Here is a 20,599-nt window from a genome sequence, read left to right as displayed (position 1 = left end):
GCAGCCGACGCAGCTTCTACGCAACCTCAGCCACATGGCATTACATCATCGGCCTGATCTCGAGTGCTTGTTCTGCAATACTCGACAAATGCTTCTGTCCATACACCCAACAAAAGACACTTCAAGACTCACTTTCCATGTTCTCAGCATCTCATGTCACCCCTTCCCACAACTGCGGTGCCGCTAACAATACAGCAACTCCTGACTTGTGTACGACATAATTTCTCAGATAGAGTCGAGGACAGCAAACCCAACATAATGCCTCGCTGCTCAAGTGGTAAGCACACCTTTTCATTAGACCATCCATGAGGAGTACAGAAGAAACAGATGATGATCAATTTTTAACCCCGAGATCTCCAATGAAGATCAAAAACATGCAACAACAATACTCTAATTTTTTGCTGATGTTTCTACCTACCTTGTCTTCCTTTCCGAAGGTCCGAACCGAGCATTGAGAGAGCGCTTAGCTAATTTCATGTTTCAAGAACATAGGGCTTCACCAGTGCGAGTATTCGGTCCGACTGATGGCAGCAAGCGAGGCAGGCTTGTAAGCAATACAGCGGAGGGCATGGAACGGGATGCAAGTACTGCTGGGCAGGCAAGGCGAGCTTTGGCTGAGGAGAGGACGGGTTTTGCATTGATTGAGGAGGGAGATTGCTTCTGCCCTGACTAAGGTGCCAACCGCCACACGTCGGCTGTAGACTCCCGTGGGCCTGTAGCATTTATAGAGACGCCTGCGCCATGCATAACGCTGCCTAAAATCGACCACAACGTTCCCGTCTTGCTGCACCTCTGATTCAGTTGCCGCTGCCTGCGCCATCAGCTTCCCTCTTCTCTTCAAGACTCAACTCCACGATCTCGGGCACAGAGCCGGCCCTGCTCGGCCTTCCCGGTGAGGATGTTGTGTCTGCCAGCTCTTCAGTCGTGGTCGTTGTTGTTGTGGTCTTTGTCGTTGTCTCTGTCGTCTCTGTGGTAGTCGTCTTCGTCGTTGTCGCAGCCGCTGTCGCGCTAGGAGTGCCTTGTGCTTCAGCGTCACATGTCTTCGTCGCCTCGCCCTCCTTGTTCTCATCACCCTCATCACCCTTCTCCTTCCAACTATCAACATACTCCGCCCACAACTCCTCAACCCCAACCCCAAACAACCCCTCCCAAAACTCCTTGCCATCGCCATACACCCTCCCCTTCTCGCCCATTCGTGCATTGAGCCGACTCACCGCGCCCTTGCCCCTCCCCTTCCCCTTACTCACACTCTTCTCATCCCCATCCTCCTCAAGCCATTCCAAGAACCACGCCGTCTTAGCATACCCTTCATCCCACTTCTCGCCCCTCGTCTTGTGGCTGTGACCCTTGGTCCAGTGTGGTGGAGCGAGACCGGCTTTGAGACGAACGTAGTCCGCAATGCCCTCGATGAGGCCGCCGGGCGCGGTGCCGGAGAGGTTGTGTTGGTAGCAGTGGACTGCTTCGTGGGTTAGGACACCGAGGGCTTCGCGGTGGAAGTTGGTGAGGGAGGTGGTTGTCGTGGTGGGAGCAGGAAGATCATCGCGGTAGTCTTCAGGACGGTCTTTGGGGAGGTAGCGGGAGAGGTAGGGGAGGGCGACGTGGATTTCTTTGTGGGCGTCGTCGAGGTCGATGCCGGTGGTGTACTGGTTCGATGGGTGTCAGTGAGGTTTGATGCGGAAACGGTAGGCGTTTGAAGTGCACTGAGTCAGGCATGCGGGGGCAAGGAGGAAAATGGCACATTCAGCCTCGTCGGAAACACTGGGTCTGGACAGCAGCATGCAGGAGAATGTGACAACGAAGTAGGCAGAGCATTGAAGTGTGGATTTGGGATTTGCTTGTGAGGGATCTAGCGGTGCTTCTACAAGACGATTGGGACCTTGTGGCTACACGATAATCGAGGGACTGGAAACAGGATACTTACGGCGACACCGCCCATCTCACGCAACACAATCGTCACAGACCGCACATGAGGGATATTGTCGGCACCATGTGGATAGTAGAGGTGACGTAGGATATGGTTGATGGCATCGGGCAGAAAATGTGCTGTGTCGATGACTTTGACGAACGCAGTCGTGGCGGGATGGGCAAGTGCATCGAGGTGCAGTCGGAGTTTTGGGTTGTGCTTGAGTGTAGGCGGGTTGATGGGTGTTGGCCTGGCGGCGATGTCTTCTTCGTTGTAAGGCGTCACAGGCGCCATGGTGCGGGCTGCAAACTGCTAGTGTTGGCCGGCTAAGAGACAGCGTCCACGGCAGTCCGGCTGTCGTGAGTACGGTGCACTTTTGAGGACGTAAGATTCGTTGTGCTGTCGCCTATGGGAGTTGAGAATAGTGAAGTGCAATACAGATCATACGGTGCCTGGTATGATCGAAGAAGTCGCCGTATGGTGGACCCGCTGTGTTGGAGAGGACTCTGAATGGCTTAAATCTGAGGGCAAGTTCGCTCCTCCCAAATGGATTCGTCCTGATCTGTCGTTGAAGGCCGCCCAGCCAGCTGATGAGGCTGCGACTATGGCGATGTGGCTGAAGTTGCAGTGAGACGTAATTGAGGCAGATGTGTCGAGATTGCAGTCAACGGAGATGCGCTGTAAGATCCAGAGGTTTGGTCCAGAGACCGCCCGATGCTATGATTCTGTAGCAGGTGTAGTTGCTAGATCAATGATCCCTTGGAGGCCTCCTCGAGGCTGGCGGAAATGGTTTCCGGGGTTGATTAGACTAAGTTTAGCCTAGCGTGAATCGGCATATCAACAAGAGCGAACTTCAATGCGCGTCTTCACTCTTACAAATTCACGACTCGAATTCACTGCTCGCAAACGTTTTGAAAATTCGATAGATCACTTCAGACTCACTTGAGTCTTACTTTAAGCTCACTCAATTTTGACATCGGCTCCGTTTCCGCTTTCTTCGCGTCGCGTCTCCCTCCCCACCATGGCGCCCTCCCCAATGGCAGTTTAGGCGACTGCCATCAACCAGACCAACTTTTTGGTCTACCTCCTCGGTTCCCTGCTCTGCGCTTTGGGCGCGTTCTTCGGTTTTGTCTCTGTTGGTTTTGGTTTCGGTTCCGGTGTCGCTGCCGTTCTGCTTTTCTGGGGTTCGCTCCTGCGAGAACTCGGCCGCCAAGACTTGCCGGGCGGGCTTCGAGCTCCCAACTTCTTTACATCAGCATCTCCTCCCTCACAATCCTCTCCGCCACCGACATCATGGCGCTACAGTACTCAGAGCTCATCAAATCGATGAGAAACGAATGGGAAAACGGCGTCGAAGACGAGAACAATTGGCAACGACGAAATGGACTGCTTCGCAAGCTTGCCGAAATCTGCGACAAATACGACCCGCCCAGAGATCTCTACGAACAACTCAAGCCCTTCTTCAACCACCTCATCACCACCTGCGCCACAGAGCGAACGACATTGGGCATCTCGGCGCTGGCTTGTCTCAGTTCCATTTTCAAAGTTCTGGGCACGCAAATGGCACCACAACTCGACCACATGCTGCCACCACTCATCACATTCTGCGGCGTCACCAAGAAGCTCACTTCCAAATCTGCTGGCGAGGCAATGACCACGGTCTGCACAACAGTCGGCTACAATCTTCGACTTGTCGCCCATGTCTGTGACGCGTTCAAGGAGAAAGCCACCAATTCTCGGCTCTTCGCTGCTTCTTGGCTTAACCACATTCTCAAGGCTTACAAGAGCCACCTAGACCCCAGCAGAGATTTTCCCAGAATCGACGCAGCACTCATCACTGGCCTTCAAGACTCTCAGAACACCGTTCGCGAAGCACTGCGGCCCACGTATTGGCGATACGCAAAGCTTGCCGCTTCCAATGCTGCCGCTATCATGGACAAGATGCCGAAAGACAAGGCCAATGCTCTCAGGAACCATCCCGACAACCCAGACAGACCTGCAGCTGCATCACAACCTGCAAGACCCGCATCGGCGTTGTCCCAGATCAAAGCACGCAGCAAAGCCCTTAAACAAAGCACCAGTAAACCTCCTGCTGATGTCGTCGACACCGACAGCAGACCAGCACTCAATACATCTACCTCAAGCATCACTGCGAAGCCTGTTGCCACAATGGCTGCGGCTCCTGCACGTATGACACGATCTACCACTGAACCACATCCGATCAGCAAGGCAAGAGACTTCACACAGTCCACCATGCAATCTATCTCATCAACATCAACTTTTGCTCCTGGCCGTATCGACAATATCGATGCTCCCGACGGAAGCATGGTTCCACTACCAGCCTCGCCCAAACAATCCGTCACATCCGACAGGAGTCGTTCCAACACAGCTCTTGCGAAGAAGAAGGCTCGACACGGCCCAGAATACGGCGATGAAGGTGAACCCCTTACATCAGAGCAACCTCGTCACGACGACGCTGGCATGAAGCACTTTACATCCAATCATCCTGACCGTGTCGCTACCATCGACCGTCATCTGGAGAGGGAGACCACCACAAAGAAACACGTTGACCAGTCCAGCCTGCGCAATCTGATGGCCGCACCGGTCAGACGTCCACGTGTTGTCGCCACGCCCATAAGTCAAACTGCTGCTCCACCAGCTCCTGTCCGACCATCATCGAAAGGTGACAGCAAGAAAGCTCAAGCACCCTCTGGTCGACAGACACCTACGATTCATTCGGGAAGAGCTACGCCTACCGAAGAACTCCCTATCCGCGGTCACAAGAAGCAAGCTTCCAGCCGCTCAGGTCGCCAAACACCAACCATACGCGAGGACATCTCTCACAGCTCTCACCAGAAGAAGCCATCTGTCTCTCGTGCAAAGACTACACCAGCCGCGCCCGTCAGCTCACGACCCACGACATCATCATCCACCAAGACATCTGCTCATATGGTCACAGAGTCCTTCTCAGACCAGCCCGACCTTCAAACAACCATCACACCTCCTTCTGACGCTCCTGTCAGCGATTGGGAACCTGTCGTTGCCGCTCCAGGTCTCCCTGTTGCCACTCAGACTCCTCCCGCTCCCATACAACACATCATAGATGGCAAAGAAAATACGCTCATCTACAACGACGCTGCAGCCACAAGAAGGCTTACGAGGCCTGCACTGGCAAAGCAAAAGATGCTCGCTCCGAGGTGACCCGACTCAAGGAGGCTCTCAAGGCGAACAAACTTGATGCTCTAGGTCACAAGAAGCTATCAGGGTTACTCAAGGACAAGCCTGGCCAGCTCGTCACCACCCAAAAAGACTTTGACGATCTATACACCATCCTCGTCAATGCTCTGGCCGCCAACGCGTCTGTTGCTGCTCCTCCCGGCAATTCTGCACGTAATCCAGGCCATCCTTTCTACAATAGACACGCGTTGATCGACTCCATCGTTCGTCTGCTGGAGCAATTCCCTGGTGCAGGAGAACCCCAGCCCGGTATGGCGATTGCTACTGTCATCCAATGCAACGCGACACACCCCGATGGCGAGCGATTTAGAACCTCTACCACCATCGACACGGCCGCAATGACTCTTGTGCGGCTCGTAAAGGCCGACAACGTCCTCCCGGCGCTCGACAACGTTGCTGACAGCTTCATCGAGTATCGCATGACTGGAGGTGGAGACGTGGCGGTCTGCGGTTTGGCTCTGCGCTCCCTTTCCGCGCTTTTGGCTCGTGCTGCCGCTCTTGGTCTGGCGTTATTCGAGGTGCAAGAGCGTCTCATGGTTGACGTTGCTGTTTCTGCTTTGAAGCTGCAATCGAATCGCGACACGATGGGCTTCGCTGTCGCCTTGAAAGGCCACATTCGGCCGGAGGAGAGGTTGGAAGCACTCCTGGAGGGAGTGGCAGAGGGAAATCTGCTGATGTATTATTTGGCGCGGGAGTAGGAGCGCGAGCATTCGTTTGTGGAAGCATTATTACACATTTTTACGCGTAGGGAGGACTCTGGAGGGTGTATGATTACGAGTATGAACAACGATTATTGATAGAACAATGAGGAACATCACTATCAGACCAACCTTGCCTGAAGCTTGCTCGGTGCTTGAAGCACAGTCTACTTGGCCTTATTTGTAGTTGGGACGTAGCTCACTTGCTTCGACACGACAGATGTGGAACCCATGACTTCCATCTCGAAAGCACCTCGCCCAAAAGCAAGGTCTTTCTGACGCTTGAGAACAGCCAACTTCTGCTCCCCACCCGACACCGGCCGAGTCGCCAAGATCTTCCCCGCGGGCTGGACTCGATTAGCGAGTTTTGGGGGGCAGCCTCCAAGCTCGAGTCCAATCATTGCTTTGCGTGGCAACCTCGGCGGCGCCACCGTTATGCGTTTCCTGGGCCTGGAGGGCATCGGCAGAAGCTCGTGTTCGTGCCGTGTGGGCGGGACGCAGGATGAGCTAATCGCGCCTTCTTAGCTGGTTCCCTTTTCTCAAATCTTCTTTCCTGCCACCATCGTGGTCTTCCTGTCCGACACATCCGGCCGAACAAACGTCTACAACGACGTCTGCGTTCTCAGGAGCGATAATCGACTGCTCCGCTGATCGCTCCAGCAGCGGCAGACTAATTCCTCGGCGACCATGCGGAAGCACAGGTGATAGCAACCTCGGATGAACAGAACGAACATGAGCTGCAACCTACCGAAACAACCCACGAAATAATGTTACGCTCAAATGATGCGACTAGAGCGCTCTACATCTGCTCTGGCCTGTCTCTCTTTATTTTGTTCGCGAGACTCATCGCAGCGCGCATCAGATATCGAAAATTCGACGTATCTTCTGTCCTCGTCGCCCTCTCCATAGTTGTCTCGATAGCTAGATTGGTCACAACGTACTACTATCTCAGATACGGCACGACTACAGGCTACATCTTCGCCACAGAACCACCGCATCTGTCCCCAGAGAAGCTCAACGAAGTTCAGGATGGGAGTGTCCTAACGCTGGTGTCCCGAGCTCTCATCACGACATTCTACTGGTTGCAAATATGCCTTCTTCTACTCTTCTACTCCGGCATGCTCAGAGACCTACACTGGGTCTGGACTATTCGAGCCACTTGGGTCACAATCGGCGTCACTTATGTCGTGTGCATCATTCTCACGTTCACCGGATGTCGACCCTTTCGACTCTACTATCAAGTCGACCCAAACCCAGGCCGCTGCGTCCTCGCATACTCTCAACTCCTCAGTCAGGGAGTTTGCAATATCATCCTCGACCTCCTCCTGCTCGCAATCGCCAGCCCATTTGTGTTCACACGGCATCGTGCTCCTGAATACCTGGTTCGAGTATGGGCACTATACATAATCGGGTGCTTCACCATCATAACGACCATTCTACGGATCGTCTACCTCTACGCCGACAAATCCCAGAATTATCAAGCCATGCGAAGTTTCTGGGCATCGATACAAATGTTGACCGCGACTGTAGTCGCGAATCTGCCCACGCTATACGGGTGCCTGACGATGCTGAAGAGGCGAAAGTCCGAGCAGACAGTGCGGAGGAAATCCAGGCCAGAGCTGTGGCCGGCGGGCGGGTCGGCTGATCCTGTGGACGTTGCGCGGCGACCTTTCGATTGTGATGGCAGGTCAGTCGAGCTTGGCCCGCATCGACTGGACGACATTTGCGGTGATGACGATAAAGCGATTTCGCGACATATTTCGCATGCCAGTAGGGAAATGGAGGGTGGTGGCGATGAAGAGAAAGCGGTCTCGCAGCATATCTGGCGGAGTCGTTCGAGGAGTAGTTCTGAGGTTTCGCCGACAGAGATTACGCATATAGAACGTGTATAAACTGTATTGAATGCTGATTAGAATTCTGTACAAAGTATCCTTCGGTATCGTGGACTTGATAGCTGTTCAACTTACTCTCACTGTGCCACTACCAATGTGCCCATTGCAGTGAATATGCCAGGCAGCAGCCCAATATGAATCACGCGATCAATAGTGACTGGCTGCTGGCCGAGCTGTTGCAGTGAAGCTTTCGGTTCGCCACGGCTTTGACTTGGTTGAACAACTATATTTGCCCACGACATCTTCCTCCGTTCTTCTCTCTCGATAACGAGGTTCATTTTGATCACCAAGACACGCTTGCCATGTTAAGGGTAGCACCAGCTGCTACCTGACGGGGCGAACTTCCATTGTGCAGACGATTGACGTGTATAGATGCAGGTTACAGTCATCTGAATGTGCAGTCATCCGGTCTCATCAGAGTCCAGAATATTTGTGTGATCTGTGCGCCTTGCACCTGGAAGGCTCAGCCCTGGTCTCACCGAGTCCCAACATTATCAGTCTGTCCTGCAGGCTCACGCAGATACACACTCATGTCTGCAGTACTGTATGCCACGACCATGCTACGTGGTCCGATATGTAGCAAGGGAGGAGTGGGACGGAACTCACAGTACTTGCTGAGTGACTTCTACAGCTGCGACGACTTGAATGATCTTGGTCCGAAATTTGGCATTCGCTACTTGGCTGATGCTTTGACTACTGAAAGTCGTTTCGCCCTATAACGCCACGTTTCATGCTCTCATGATGCAGCAACAAAAACTCCTTCACTCCCCTCCACCGCCCCGTCATCTACCTGCCCTTCACCAACCGCTTCAGCTCAGCAATCTCCGCATCCCGCTCCGCCAGCAGCTTCTCCAGTTCAGCAATGCGCTTGACTTTGTTGTCGCGATGTTTGCGCGAGACCATCGTGTTGCGGATCTTCATGATTGTCTTGCGGTCTGATGCGTCGACGAATTGGAATGTTGGTGTTGACGAGGCTTTTGCGGGAGGAGAAGGCGGGTCTGACGAGGATTTGGGCGGTGATGGTTGTGGTGGGGTAGGAGTGCGAGTTGTGGAAGGCGGTGGGAAGGTCGGTGGTGGTAGCAGCGGTGAAGTCGTGGTCGGCGTGACCGAAGTATTCGTCACTGGTTCTTCGGTCGCTTCGTCGGCTTGCTGGTCGTAGCTGTGACTCGGAAAAAAATGATCCAACGACATTATCGGCTGAGGCTTTTGGGGCCAAACTGAATCCACCAGATCCGCGTCGGTGTTGGTGATCGTAATGCCCGGAGGCGAAGAGAAAACCGTCGACGACGAAGACGAGTTCGACCAGTCCGCCATAGGGAGATTTCTCGACATGATGGCTGGTCCGAACTCGTCCAAAGGAATGTCGCCCGGAAAGGAAACGCTGGCAAATGGATTCATGAAGAACGAGTTGAGCGGTGTGAACTCGACGTCGACGCCGAGTTGGGGTAGTCCAGGTGTCTGCGACGCGAGGATACCCGTCGGCTGCTGCTCGAGAGTGTCCGGCTCGAAGCTGGCCACAGCTGGTAGCTCATGTTTGTGACCGAGGTCTTGTTCGTACCCAGAGCTGTAGCCAGAAGACGGCGTGAGACAGCTGGGATCGATAAATTCGTTGCATTGCTCTTGTGAAGAAGCAACACAGTCCGTGAAGAGGTGCCGGTAGTGACTATTGTTGTACTGATGAAGGTCTCCGAGACCGCTAGACCGCCAATTATGGCGGTGCGTAGACCTCGGAGAGCTGAGACGGTGCGGCGGCTGCAGACATCCTTGTTGATCACTATGCAAGTTGGTGGCTAAAGCCTTGAGGGAAAGTAGGGTGGCTCAACGCCTTAGTCGTCCGATTGCTTGGTGTAAAGAGGAGAACAAGAATGGAAGTTGGGAGATAGCGGCCTCGATTTAAAGCACGTTGGAACTTGGCTCGTACGGCGGGCGAGGGTCTGGCTCGGAAACAAAGCACGCACACTGGCATTTCCGAACTATACCATAAAGAGAAGTTGGAGCGTCACAGTGTGACTCGAGCGATCCGGCCGAAATCGATTCGGGCCAATCAAAGAGGGGACTTTGGTCGAGAAATCTGGGCGTCCCATCGCTAATCTGTGAGTTGTGAGTAGTAAGCAGATGCTCGCTACTTTGACTGCAAAAGGCTATACTCGTCGCTGGACGTCACAAGCGCTGGAGGACACGTCGTCAGCGAGCGTCCCTGGCGTGGGGCAGTGACGGGGATCACCTCCTTCCCAAAGAGGTACCTCGAGAACGTCGACGTCTGCGAGAAGGTCACGTCGAAGGACTGTCCTTCGGTCGACGTCTCTGCGGTTGCACACGGTCCCTTACAATTCACGACTCTATAAAAATAGACAACGTCGAGGTGCTGGCCGTCTTGAAGCCCAAGAACAATCTTGGGCATTGATGAAAGGTGATTTTGCATCAGGGAAGCTGACATCGACTGATTCTCAGTGATAACAAACCATTTTGCCGATCTGAGCTCCAGCTATTGTTCTTTTCGTCATGTATAGACATGTAGATTGCGGGGACTGATCTGAGCAAATCTCTTGATCAATGAGCAGTGTAATGGGCCTCTGGGCAGCAAGCGCGACAGGAGGGCAGCTCGGACAAGCTCCTTATCGACGAGGAATCCGCCTGTGTGCACGAGATAGAGTCTGCACACAGATGCTGGACAAAACGTCTGGCATTCACGACAAATGAGGGAAGATGTTGACAACGATAGCCTTGAATCAAAGCCACGGGCAGAGACGGTCTGAGGCTTTATCAATATCGCGAACAGCCTACGTCAAAGCACTGGTCAATATATGACAGGCACGAACGGGTGTGCACAAGCAATCCTCTGGTGCTAACAGAGCCACAGCAGTGTATCTACATGAGGACCTTCCCAAACTTCACGATACTCTTCCATCATCGACATTTCTCCCGTCACTTCATCTCTGAGCACTGCCCCCTCGCAGCAGTCATCTGGGATGAGCTCACAGTCTCGAGCGAAGAGATGATCCTAACATGCGTCCGTAATTAACATAGTGGCGTAAGATGTATCGGGAAGGTCTTCTTCCATTAACAGTAATCTGTCAAGTTCTATCCGCCCGCAATCGACCTGTCAAGTCATCTTGCCTGCATGAACTCGATGCTCTGGATTTCTTTCCCGCTGGAGATCCACTCCGGCGAATTGCCTGCGCTTTCATGGCGAGTAGTAAATCTGTCACACCTGCGCGCGACCTGAGCGTTCGTCGCCAGCATCACACAGCGAGCGCCGACACATGCTGCGCGCTGTGTGTATCAGCAGGCATGTGATCAACAGAAGGCCGCTTCGGCCAGTACTCCAACAATGTCGCCAGCTTCTCACGCTCGCGATCGAGACATCCTGCGACGACACGTGTGTAGCCATTCTGGAAAAGCATGACCTTGCCGGAGCACAGCAAGGCATTCACGATGCACCAAAGACTCAGGCTCAGCTTCACTTCAATGAGAAGCTGACAGCGGCCAATACTGGCCTGGGTGGCATACATCCCCTTGAGTCGCTCGACAGCCACCATGCGCATCTCGCTAAACTGGTCAAGAGGTCACTGCACTTCCTGCCAGAAGCGACGGGCGCCGATGTGCCGCCAACGAAGCTCGTCCACGACCCGGACGGCGTTCCTCGCGTGAAGCCAGACTTCATCTCCGTGACCCGTGGCCCAGGCATGCGCAGCAATCTAGCTTGCGGCCTGTCTACCGCGAAGGGTCTAGCGGCAGCATGGTCCGTCCCCCTCCTCGGCGTCCACCACATGCAAGCGCACGCTCTCACACCGCGCCTCGTCTCTGCTCTAGCATCCACTCCCTCTACTCCCGCCACTCCCGCCTTCCCCTTCCTCAACCTCCTCATCTCCGGCGGCCACACCCTCCTCCTGCACTCCCACTCCCTCACATCCCACACCACCCTCGCGACTACCCTCGACATCGCCATCGGCGACTGCCTCGACAAATGCGGCCGCACCCTCCTCCCGCCCTCCCTCCTCGCCTCCACCACCGACACCGCCTACGGCAAACACCTCTCCAACTATGCCTTCCCCGACCCGGCCTTGTTCGAAACATACTACCCCATCTCCCGCTCGCGACATGCCGAACTTCTCAAGCCCAACCACCCAAACTACGACTGGTCCTTCCAGCTGCCCCTCGGCAACACGCGCCAGCTCGCGTTCAGCTTCACGGGCATTTGCTCGCGCGTGGGCGGTTTGGTCAATAAGCGTCCTGGAGGCAGCGCGGCAGTGCCGGAAGGCGAACGCCTCGCTCTCGCGCGCACCGCCTTGGGAACGGCATTCGAGCACCTGACCTCCCGAATCATTATCGCCCTCTCCACCCTCTCCGCCAATTCTTCCACCAGCAACCAGGCCATGCCCAAGACCCTGGTAGTCTCAGGCGGCGTCGCAGCTAACGCCTTCCTCCGCTACTTCCTCCGCGCGACCCTTGACGCGCGCGGGTTCGAGGATGTAGAGCTCGTCTTTCCGCCACCGGAGCTGTGCACGGACAATGCGGCGATGATTGGTTGGTGTGGGATGGAGATGTACGAGGCAGGGTGGCGGACTGGGTTGGAGGTTGGTGTTGTCAGGAAGTGGGGGATGGGCGGTGGAGGAGTAGGTGCGGAAGAGAATGGAAAGATTGATGATGAGGCCCGTGGTGGCGGGATCTTGGGACTGCCAGGTTGGTATCGCGTAGAGTCTTGAGCATCGGGACGCATCAAATCCAGGACTATGGGCGGCTTATTGCTGATTGGAAGCACTCTATCATATCACAAAGAGAGCCATGCAACAGTATCGGATTCTCCCTAGCCGAGAACCATGTATTTCCATGTACCACCAGCTTTCTGATAGACATACAAGTGCGTACAGTGCAGAGGCCATTCATGCTTTCTGCTCCCTAGCTGTACTCTACATTCCCCTGCCACCAATCCTCTTGCTTCGGCCGTCGCACGTCGCCCCATTGATCAGGCCGTGGTTCTGTCAATCTCGACAATAGGGGTCTCTGAGCCAGCAGAGTGCCCTCGGAAAGATGGCTAGCCGCCCAAAACCAGCACTATACTCTATAAACAGGTGGTCCGTTGCTATGTGTGTCGCGGCATTGTGTATACAGAAAAAGTCAACAGCTCTCCCGAGTCGTTGTCGTAAAGTCGTTATAAACAGTAATAGAAGCAGAATAATCAAAATCGCAGACCGCCCTTTCGTAAGCTGTATTCTTGAAGAACACCAAGTACGCCGTTGTATTAGTGTTCGAGCGCTGTCATCCGTCGGGCATCGTTAGAACCGTGCCCGCTGGTTGTTAAGACGATCGTATGCGGAGTGCAGGTGGATCTAACGCAGAGTACTCCTCAAGGAGCATGTTGCTTGTCTTTCGAAAGCAAGCTTGCGGCCTCTGATGCCGCAGGCGGTGGTTTGTCGAGCCTGAAGCTCGTAAAAGAAGCCGAAGGTGGATTGGCCGTTACAGCAGGCGTCGGAGCAGCATCGCTGGCGCCGCTTCGTTCACCTGGTCGTGCCATGAATCGATCTGAAGGACTAGGAAGGGGATTATCGTAATTCGTTTGCTGGGGTGTAGCCACCCCTACAGGCAGAGCAGGCTTTGAAGCCAATTGGCTTTCCTGCCTCCTTGATCGTCTTTTGCCGCTCGAAGAGTCTTCTCTGAAATCGATGCGCTGCAGCGGTGTCTGTGTCACATCCGACGAAGCCGATGCCGTAGTAGCTTCCTCCGCAGGTACCGGAGCACCTGTCGAAGTCCTGGTCTTCTTTGAAGGCCTCTTCTTCGGCTCGTAGACCTTGCCCTCTGCTGCGAGAAGCCGATCACGCTCTTCTGCCTCTTCCTTCGTCGGACGACCGCGCTTCTTAGGCCTGTCGAGCGATAATTCGGACGGTGCTGTCTGTACAATCGTCAGGGGCGTCTCTCCATTCGTCGATCCTGGTGCAGGTGAGTCGTCTGAACGCGCCGGGCGTGGCTTGAGGACTCGCGGTATCGGTGCTTGTATGTGTGGTACCGGTTCCGTGAAATTACGCGATTGCTGGTATGAAGTATGCGAGAAAGGCGATGCGCTCGAAGGAGCGAACGAGAAGGACTGTGGTGCGCGATGTTGCTGGTCGACCAGGCTCTGGAACATCACCTGTGACGCGTGCAGCGAACGGCCTGCGTGTGTCAGTCTAGCCCATGGCTGCCTGAGAGGGTCTCACCTGCTGGCAATGCAATGTCTTGCCATTGCGGCAATCCGCGCTCTTGGATGTGATGGACCAGGTAGCCGACCACGTCGGGATGCTGGCCTTGTAGTATGTTCAAAAGCAACTGGATTTTCTCGTTATGAGTCCATGGCTCGTTGAACTTGTTTGACATGAGGCCTGGCTCAAAGCCGAGGAATGCACGGGCGAACGAGTAGTAGCGGCATTCGGTGTCTGCTGACTGGGTGAAACAAGCGCGGTAGACGCGAAACAGCCGCAGTCAAAAAGGTACCTTCCGTCAGTTCTATGTCGCTGCTGAAGTCTGAGATGGAAAGAACGATGGCCGTGAAGACATTGCCTTACTGTCTTCACAGATGAGGAAGGGACGAACAGCTGATCGCCCCGTACCAAAGCACATGGCAAATGGGTCGACCAGCTCAAAAATGTGGTCTCATGAACGGCCGCAGGTACTATTGGGCGGCGATCAGGGAGCCGTAGCGGACGGCGAACTGCACGAAAAGCCTGGAGCTGCGGCGTGAGTGGTGGATCCAGTCGTCTGATTGCGCAAAGCAAGCTGGCTATGGTGCCCAGAAGGGAAAAGATCAAGAAGCTGTGCAAGATGAATGAGCACCAATGAACATGGATCACCAGTAAAGCCGGTGACCAGGCTCGCTAGTTAAGAATCTCGACCATTCTTTGTGAGTTAGTGGTACGCATGCAGGTTGTACCAGGTATCGAAGCTGTTGTGATGGCAGGAAGCTCGTGAGCTGCCTCTGTCATATGCATGGACTGCAGCATTTTGCGGATGAAGGGTGGCTCAAGTGACCTCCCGCAGCTCGTCCGGAGCATCGAACAGGCATAGCTCAGGTCTTGGTCCTGTGGGTTGCTGGCTTTGGCTGCAGGGCCTGTACAATCTAAGGTGCATGAAACCACCCAGAACTTGAGTTCCACTTTGTCACCGCCAAACCAGCCGGAAAATTCGGGGTCGCGGGGCTTCATGCACTGGAGATTGTTGCGATTTTGTTGAAGTCGCAGAGTCGCAGAGTACTCGACTGGATCGTATCGTCCTCGAGACAATTCATTTCTCAGTATGATATGAGTGGATCCTAATGTCCTTGAGCCTAAGAAACAAAAGTCAGGGAAGTCATTGGAGGTTTCGGTATCCTCGCTGGTTGGCCGTGCAGCAGCCAATGATGCTTAGGACCAGGCCCAAGCAATCACCTCGAGCGGAGGTCGTCCTGCAAGAGTCGACTTCCGATCACAGTGATTCACACCAAGCACGTTCTTCGTTTCAACTTCATCCTTCTATAATAACGTCTGTTCCAACGTCACTCGAGGTGAGTGCTGCTGTCGGAAACGTGTCAATCGCGAGGTTTGGTGTTCGCGCCGGGGTTGGTAAGCCCCGCATCGCGACTGCTGCTCGACGCGTGAACTGAGTCCATGAGCGAGCGAAGGTAGGTAAGCGCGCAAAGATGGAAGGTACAATGGTCGGGAGAGTTGTAAGGTATGTATGGCAGTTTGCGACAACAGCAGCGTTACTTATACACATTGACTCGATGTTCTTCACCGCTACTCACTTGTCGGATGAATGACAGCATCGAGACCCAGTTCGCTTGTGTTGGGTAGTCATGCATGAGCGCGACGTGGCAGTCCGTCGCTGGACTTTTGCTACATTCCAAGGAAGTCAAAACATGCCATCGCCTCTTTTGACCCGCATGCACCTCAGCTTACTGTTTGTTGCCTCGCTTTGGTTTTCACTTTCTCGGTCTTTGTTTTCGCAAGCCAATGATGGATTTGCAATTAGCAAGACGATATGATTCGGAGCGGATGATTGCTCTTGGACGACGATGGCCTTCGACAGATGGGCTCTCCAACCTTGGGAGGATTACTGTACACCATCATTGTCAGTGCTGCCCTGAATGCGATACTCAATCGATGTCGAGAAACCTATCGAAGAATGAAAACCTTGTGAGTGCGTCAAGGGGTGACGGTACAGTAGCACCATCCCAAACGTCTCAGCTTGCGGGAACAGGTTACGTCGCCGCGAGCTACAGTCGTCAACGTCGCGAGATGCAATCTGAAGATGGGCAAATACCCCAATGAGAGAGTTGGGCGGATCGAATAGTGCGATTGCTTGATATGAAGCCGTGGCATTGAGCGCGCTGTACATGCCGGCTCGAGTTGCGAAAGCGCTGAGGTCTTACGATGTCTATTGTGGGAGCCATACGTATCGCCATAGCCCTGGATCGGTCAACAATAAGCAATGCTTCACCTGCTGACGCATCTGGCGTGTCTTTCTTTAACGAAGTCCCATCACTTGAAATCGTCGCTCTGGACAACGCTGGTCCGCCAAAACGAGCTCGCTTCCGGCACACACAGATTCCGTCTTCCCGAAAACCCAAAAAAGAAATCATCATCTAATGGGAATTGAACCTCAGAGGACTTACGGACATAGTTGCGCTCGTGATCTCACCTCATATTCTGTATGGGTTTCTACATGGGAGTGTCACCGTCACCCCAGTCAGACGCATTGACCCTTAGAACTCCCCCCATAAGGTATATGTGGTGAGTTTCAACCCATCTCAAATCCGCTGCCTGGTAAGCATCCGAGCTTTCTTGGCCAGAGAATGCATCAAAATACTTCCATGGCACTGCAGATTTTGGTGGTATAACCTTTTTCAGGTTTGAAGGTTTCGCTCCAGATGTTGGCGCAAAAAAGTAAAGGTCGAATATCAGTAGCTTGAACTGGTTGCCCAGGTGACAAGCGCGACGATTCCCTGAAGTCGTCGTTGGCCTCGAGGCTGCAAGGCTGAAACTTCGCGGTGGCAGCCGGATCAATTGCGACGGCGATGATCATGACATCCCGACTTGATTGCTGCTGAGAAGCTCGTGCTTTTCGAATGGTGATTGCCGAGTGCACTTTCGCTTACCGTGTAGTCATTGGACTTGATGGCGTGGTCGCATGGGCTCGAGCGGCAGCTGCCTGTGGCCGGGCTTCAGCGAAGTCGCGATTCTTCGATGCGAGTGGTTGATCCTGCGAAAGCCTTCTTCGTGACTATATTGACATCCTTCTCTCCGCAAAGACCTTATTCGTACCTATATCGAGATCCTGCTTTTCGCGAACGCAGCCTTCCGGAGCCATAGCCCCACCCCACAGGCGGTCACGAATGCCTTCAAATGTTCCTCTCCGGCACCGCTCTTAAAGGGGTTGATACTGCCAACAAGCCCTTGATTCACAGAGATGCTTACCTATTCATGGTGGATCGCCGACTGTGGCTCCCTCTTACCTGCACAAGGACGTCTAAATTCCTCTGCAACCCTGTCCTTGGCGTGTAATTCAGATATCTGGGATTTGTCTTGAACTCGATGCAGGACTTCGTGACTGAGACACTCTGGACGACGATAAAATTGGCACGCTCTCAGCAGAGCGTCTACTGTGGGAGGCGGATGAGCAGAACTCGTAGTTGTTCACATTGAGATGGGTTTTACAAGGAACAGGGACAATCTCCCTGTCAGATGACTTGCTACTGAAAAGAAAAGACCTAGAGTACCATCGTGAAGCACCAGCAATAGACTCTGAAGTGAGCTCAAATCGAAGCTCCGATGAACCGCTGTCCTGGTAGATCACTCCAGGTAGATCAGTTCAAGGAGGTGTACCGTAGCTCACTCACTGCCGATGCTAGCGCCGGAATTACGACTCGGTATCTCCCGGCCGCGAGCACCACCGGCAGTGGCACGCGCTCTGCTGCCCTCGATCTAAAAAGCAATTTGGCCATCTGGAAAGCTGTGATCAAGGCTCGACACGTTGGTGACCAGTTCTTACTCTCGCTGCGACTCCATTCTCTCCGCGGTTGCAACCCAAGATGCAGGCCAATCCTCCACCACCCATGATCAACATGAACACCAGCAGCGGTCGCCAAAACGTGCCGTTGCGCGACTACCTCAACGCTCGCATTGCGCCATTCCTCAAGAAAGCGATGACGGAGAGCATAGGGTCAGAGTAGGCGCGGAATCTTCCTTTGACACAATCGGAGGACTGACAACATGACCAGAGCAGAGTTCCCTCTACAGTGGCTAGGCGAACATCTCATACACCAGTCACTTCTCTACGAGAACAATCCCGACGCCACAAACATCCGTGAAAGATTCAGATACAACTTCGATGCGCCTGCAGCTCAACAGCCGGTCGCTGAAGACACAAAAGTCAACGGCTCAGAGCCAATAGCTACACAGGATGCGGCAACATTTGCTGCAGCTACAGTGTCAGTACCTCCACCACCGGATGCAACGATGACGAACAGCGAAGGAGGCGGGCAGCAAGCTGCTACTGGAGGAGATTCATCGACAGGCCAAGCAGATGCTCCTGCAGCAATTACAGACTCAGAAGATGTCAATATGGCCGATCCATCGTGAAAAGTTCAGGAATGGCGACAACTACGACCATTGTGACGATCACATGGAGGGGTTCAGCGGTCCGGCATGATAACGTGACAGCGTGGAAGAGCCATTCCACACTAGACGCTGCACGAGGCCGGCGACCAAGAAGGGTTTTCGAATGGCTGCATCTACGGTACGATCCTATTGCGAGACAGTCAGCAAAAGTCTGCGACAATGAGACGCATATTCGCAAGGCGCTGAAAACAATCAGAAGTCCGTTTCGAACATCGAAGGAACTGCTCCGAAGAGCAGCCTTCTCAATCAAGAGGTACCAGAAATAGTAAAAAGAGGTATCATCATAGAAGGATGGCGGCGAGAGGAAGGAGCATAGCATACCTTGAAAGCTCAGCTGGAGTCTTGGGAGACAGCAACTATCGACACTGGCAAGGAGCATCAGTCTCGCTGCTCGTTCAACGACGTCTCGCTTTGCACGTCAACGCCAGGTCGTGGCCAGTATCCAAGCTAGAGGGTTGGTGGGCGGCAAAAGGTTGGCTAACAGGAGACCGAGAGTCTATCAGATACGAGTTCGAAGCATCCATGAACTTCGCGGCAATGAATTCAGCTCCGGCGGAAGGGAAGGTAGAACTTGAAGATGTGGTGGAAGACAAACTTCGAACTTCTCCAATTTCAATCTCAGTTGCGCTAGTAGCCACAAAGATTCGACGTAGTGCCAAGATTTCGCACTTGCCAAGCCTCACATCTTTTCGTAGACCGCAGTTCGGCATCACGACTCACCTCCTGACGAAGCGACAATTTCCTTCCTCGACAATCACACCCAACCGCCATCATGGGTCGCCTTCACAGCAAAGGCAAGGGTATCGCCTCTTCGGCCATCCCATACTCGCGCACTGTCCCTACCTGGTTCAAGAGCAGCCCCGACCAGGTTGTCGACAACATCTACAAGTTGGCTCGCAAGGGCGCAACACCTTCTCAGATTGGTGTCATTCTCCGTGACAGCCACGGTGTCGCTCAGGTCAAAGTAGTCACTGGTAAGTGTACATGGTCGAGATCGTCCAGAGCACGGGATGATTCCAAGGCAAAGTTGGAAGGCAACTTGGCTGACACATGAATGCTGCAGGCAACAAGATCCTCCGAATCCTCAAATCTGGTGGTATGCACAACCCTTGACCGTCCCAAGTCGTGCTTTGAGACCTATGCTCTCTGCAATCGACCAAGTCATGCGATGAAGAACTCAGACTGGCGCGCTCCTGCCACGAATGCGGATTGAGCAGGAAAGCGCCACGTCAAGATACACATTCAAGCCTCTGCTTCGGTTCATTTTCGCACATTGGTTCTCACAGACCGCTTGCGGAAGAAAAAATGACACAAGACTGACAGAGTGATTTTCAGGCCTCGCTCCCGAGATCCCAGAAGACCTGTACTTCCTCATCAAGAAGGTACGTGAAGGGACACTGGCTACGATGTATCGGGTCAGCTAACGTTTCCAGGCTGTTGCCGTCCGCAAGCACCTCGAGCGCAACCGAAAAGACAAGGACAGCAAGTTCCGTCTTATTCTGATCGAGTCAAGAATCCACCGTTTGTCACGTTACTACAAGACTGTTGGCGTCCTGCCTCCGACATGGCGGTATGAGAGCGCCACTGCCTCGACTATGGTTGCATAAGCATGCAGCGAAGTTACTGGACAATGGGACGTCTCTGTGGTGGATACTTCAAATGACATGGCATTCGGTGATGAGGCGCGTAGGGAGGCTGTATTGTTGAGCCCACTGAGATCGTCTTACCGGACGTTTTCTCGAAAAATCGAGCCTCGAGACAGATGGAGACCGGATTGCCAAAGGTATATGAGCGATCCAATGGTCTTCATGTGGCCCATGGCTGCATACGTTGTCGGCTTGTAAAAGTCTAGATAGTCGCGGACGAGTCGAAGCTGCGATGAGAATGCAAATCAATTCAAACACTTCGGAAACCCTGCTTAAGTTCACTTCGTTGCGAGTCGTCGAATCTCAGGTTGTCGTCTTCACCCCACCACGAAGTAGATCGTCCCACCAGGCAGCTGTAGGTCCCACCGCAGCATGACAATGTGTTGTGTCGACGATCGACAGTAGTGACTGTTGTGAGAGCAGAGATGGGAGTCGAGAAAAGACGCGTACTAATACCTTTCCGAGACCTTGATGATCCGCAGCAAGCCGAAACGAGCACTTCACTACCTCTATCAGACTTGAAATAGCCTAATTGAATTGCGCAAGGCATTTGAGGAGGCAAAAAGGCGACCACGGCAATAAGCACGACCCAGAG

General features: G+C 53.7%; 8 protein-coding genes across 8 annotated transcripts; 5 read left to right on the top strand and 3 right to left on the bottom strand.

Moving 5' to 3' along the window:
* Window positions 1-797: 797 nt before the first annotated feature.
* Window positions 798-2,197, bottom strand: AB675_7134 (uncharacterized protein; the record flags this gene model as incomplete). The annotated part of the gene is made up of 2 exons (XM_018147480.1): window positions 798-1,643; window positions 1,922-2,197. The coding sequence occupies 2 exons, from the start codon at window positions 2,195-2,197 to the stop codon at window positions 798-800; spliced, it is 1,122 nt and encodes a 373-aa protein (XP_018003334.1).
* A 999-nt stretch (window positions 2,198-3,196) lies between these two features.
* Window positions 3,197-5,838, top strand: AB675_7133 (Protein STU1; the record flags this gene model as incomplete). Its single annotated transcript, XM_018147479.1, has 2 exons — window positions 3,197-4,921; window positions 5,053-5,838. 2 exons carry the CDS (start codon window positions 3,197-3,199, stop codon window positions 5,836-5,838), a joined length of 2,511 nt encoding a protein of 836 aa, XP_018003524.1.
* Window positions 5,839-6,605: 767 nt separating this feature from the next.
* Window positions 6,606-7,730, top strand: AB675_7132 (uncharacterized protein; the record flags this gene model as incomplete). Its single annotated transcript, XM_018147478.1, has 1 exon — window positions 6,606-7,730. The coding sequence occupies one exon, from the start codon at window positions 6,606-6,608 to the stop codon at window positions 7,728-7,730; it is 1,125 nt and encodes a 374-aa protein (XP_018003211.1).
* A 786-nt stretch (window positions 7,731-8,516) lies between these two features.
* AB675_7131 (uncharacterized protein) lies at window positions 8,517-9,492 on the bottom strand (the record flags this gene model as incomplete). The annotated part of the gene is made up of 2 exons (XM_018147477.1): window positions 8,517-9,404; window positions 9,457-9,492. The coding sequence occupies 2 exons, from the start codon at window positions 9,490-9,492 to the stop codon at window positions 8,517-8,519; spliced, it is 924 nt and encodes a 307-aa protein (XP_018003392.1).
* Window positions 9,493-10,993: 1,501 nt separating this feature from the next.
* Window positions 10,994-12,436, top strand: AB675_7130 (tRNA N6-adenosine threonylcarbamoyltransferase, mitochondrial; the record flags this gene model as incomplete). The annotated part of the gene is made up of 1 exon (XM_018147476.1): window positions 10,994-12,436. The coding sequence occupies one exon, from the start codon at window positions 10,994-10,996 to the stop codon at window positions 12,434-12,436; it is 1,443 nt and encodes a 480-aa protein (XP_018003593.1).
* Window positions 12,437-13,077: 641 nt separating this feature from the next.
* On the bottom strand, window positions 13,078-14,081 carry AB675_7129 (uncharacterized protein; the record flags this gene model as incomplete). Its single annotated transcript, XM_018147474.1, has 2 exons — window positions 13,078-13,880; window positions 13,925-14,081. The coding sequence occupies 2 exons, from the start codon at window positions 14,079-14,081 to the stop codon at window positions 13,078-13,080; spliced, it is 960 nt and encodes a 319-aa protein (XP_018003187.1).
* A 3,688-nt stretch (window positions 14,082-17,769) lies between these two features.
* On the top strand, window positions 17,770-18,319 carry AB675_7128 (uncharacterized protein; the record flags this gene model as incomplete). The annotated part of the gene is made up of 2 exons (XM_018147473.1): window positions 17,770-17,906; window positions 17,959-18,319. 2 exons carry the CDS (start codon window positions 17,770-17,772, stop codon window positions 18,317-18,319), a joined length of 498 nt encoding a protein of 165 aa, XP_018003506.1.
* An 811-nt stretch (window positions 18,320-19,130) lies between these two features.
* AB675_7127 (40S ribosomal protein S13) lies at window positions 19,131-19,965 on the top strand (the record flags this gene model as incomplete). The annotated part of the gene is made up of 4 exons (XM_018147472.1): window positions 19,131-19,332; window positions 19,422-19,454; window positions 19,694-19,740; window positions 19,792-19,965. 4 exons carry the CDS (start codon window positions 19,131-19,133, stop codon window positions 19,963-19,965), a joined length of 456 nt encoding a protein of 151 aa, XP_018003255.1.
* Between the last annotated feature and the right edge of the window lie 634 nt (window positions 19,966-20,599).

The sequence above is a fragment of the Cyphellophora attinorum genome (genome assembly GCF_001299255.1).
Source record: "Cyphellophora attinorum strain CBS 131958 chromosome Unknown Contig5, whole genome shotgun sequence".
Classification (NCBI taxonomy): Eukaryota; Fungi; Ascomycota; class Eurotiomycetes; order Chaetothyriales; family Cyphellophoraceae; genus Cyphellophora; species Cyphellophora attinorum.
Note: the sequence above shows the minus strand (reverse complement) of the source record. Positions and strands in the feature narration are given on the sequence as shown.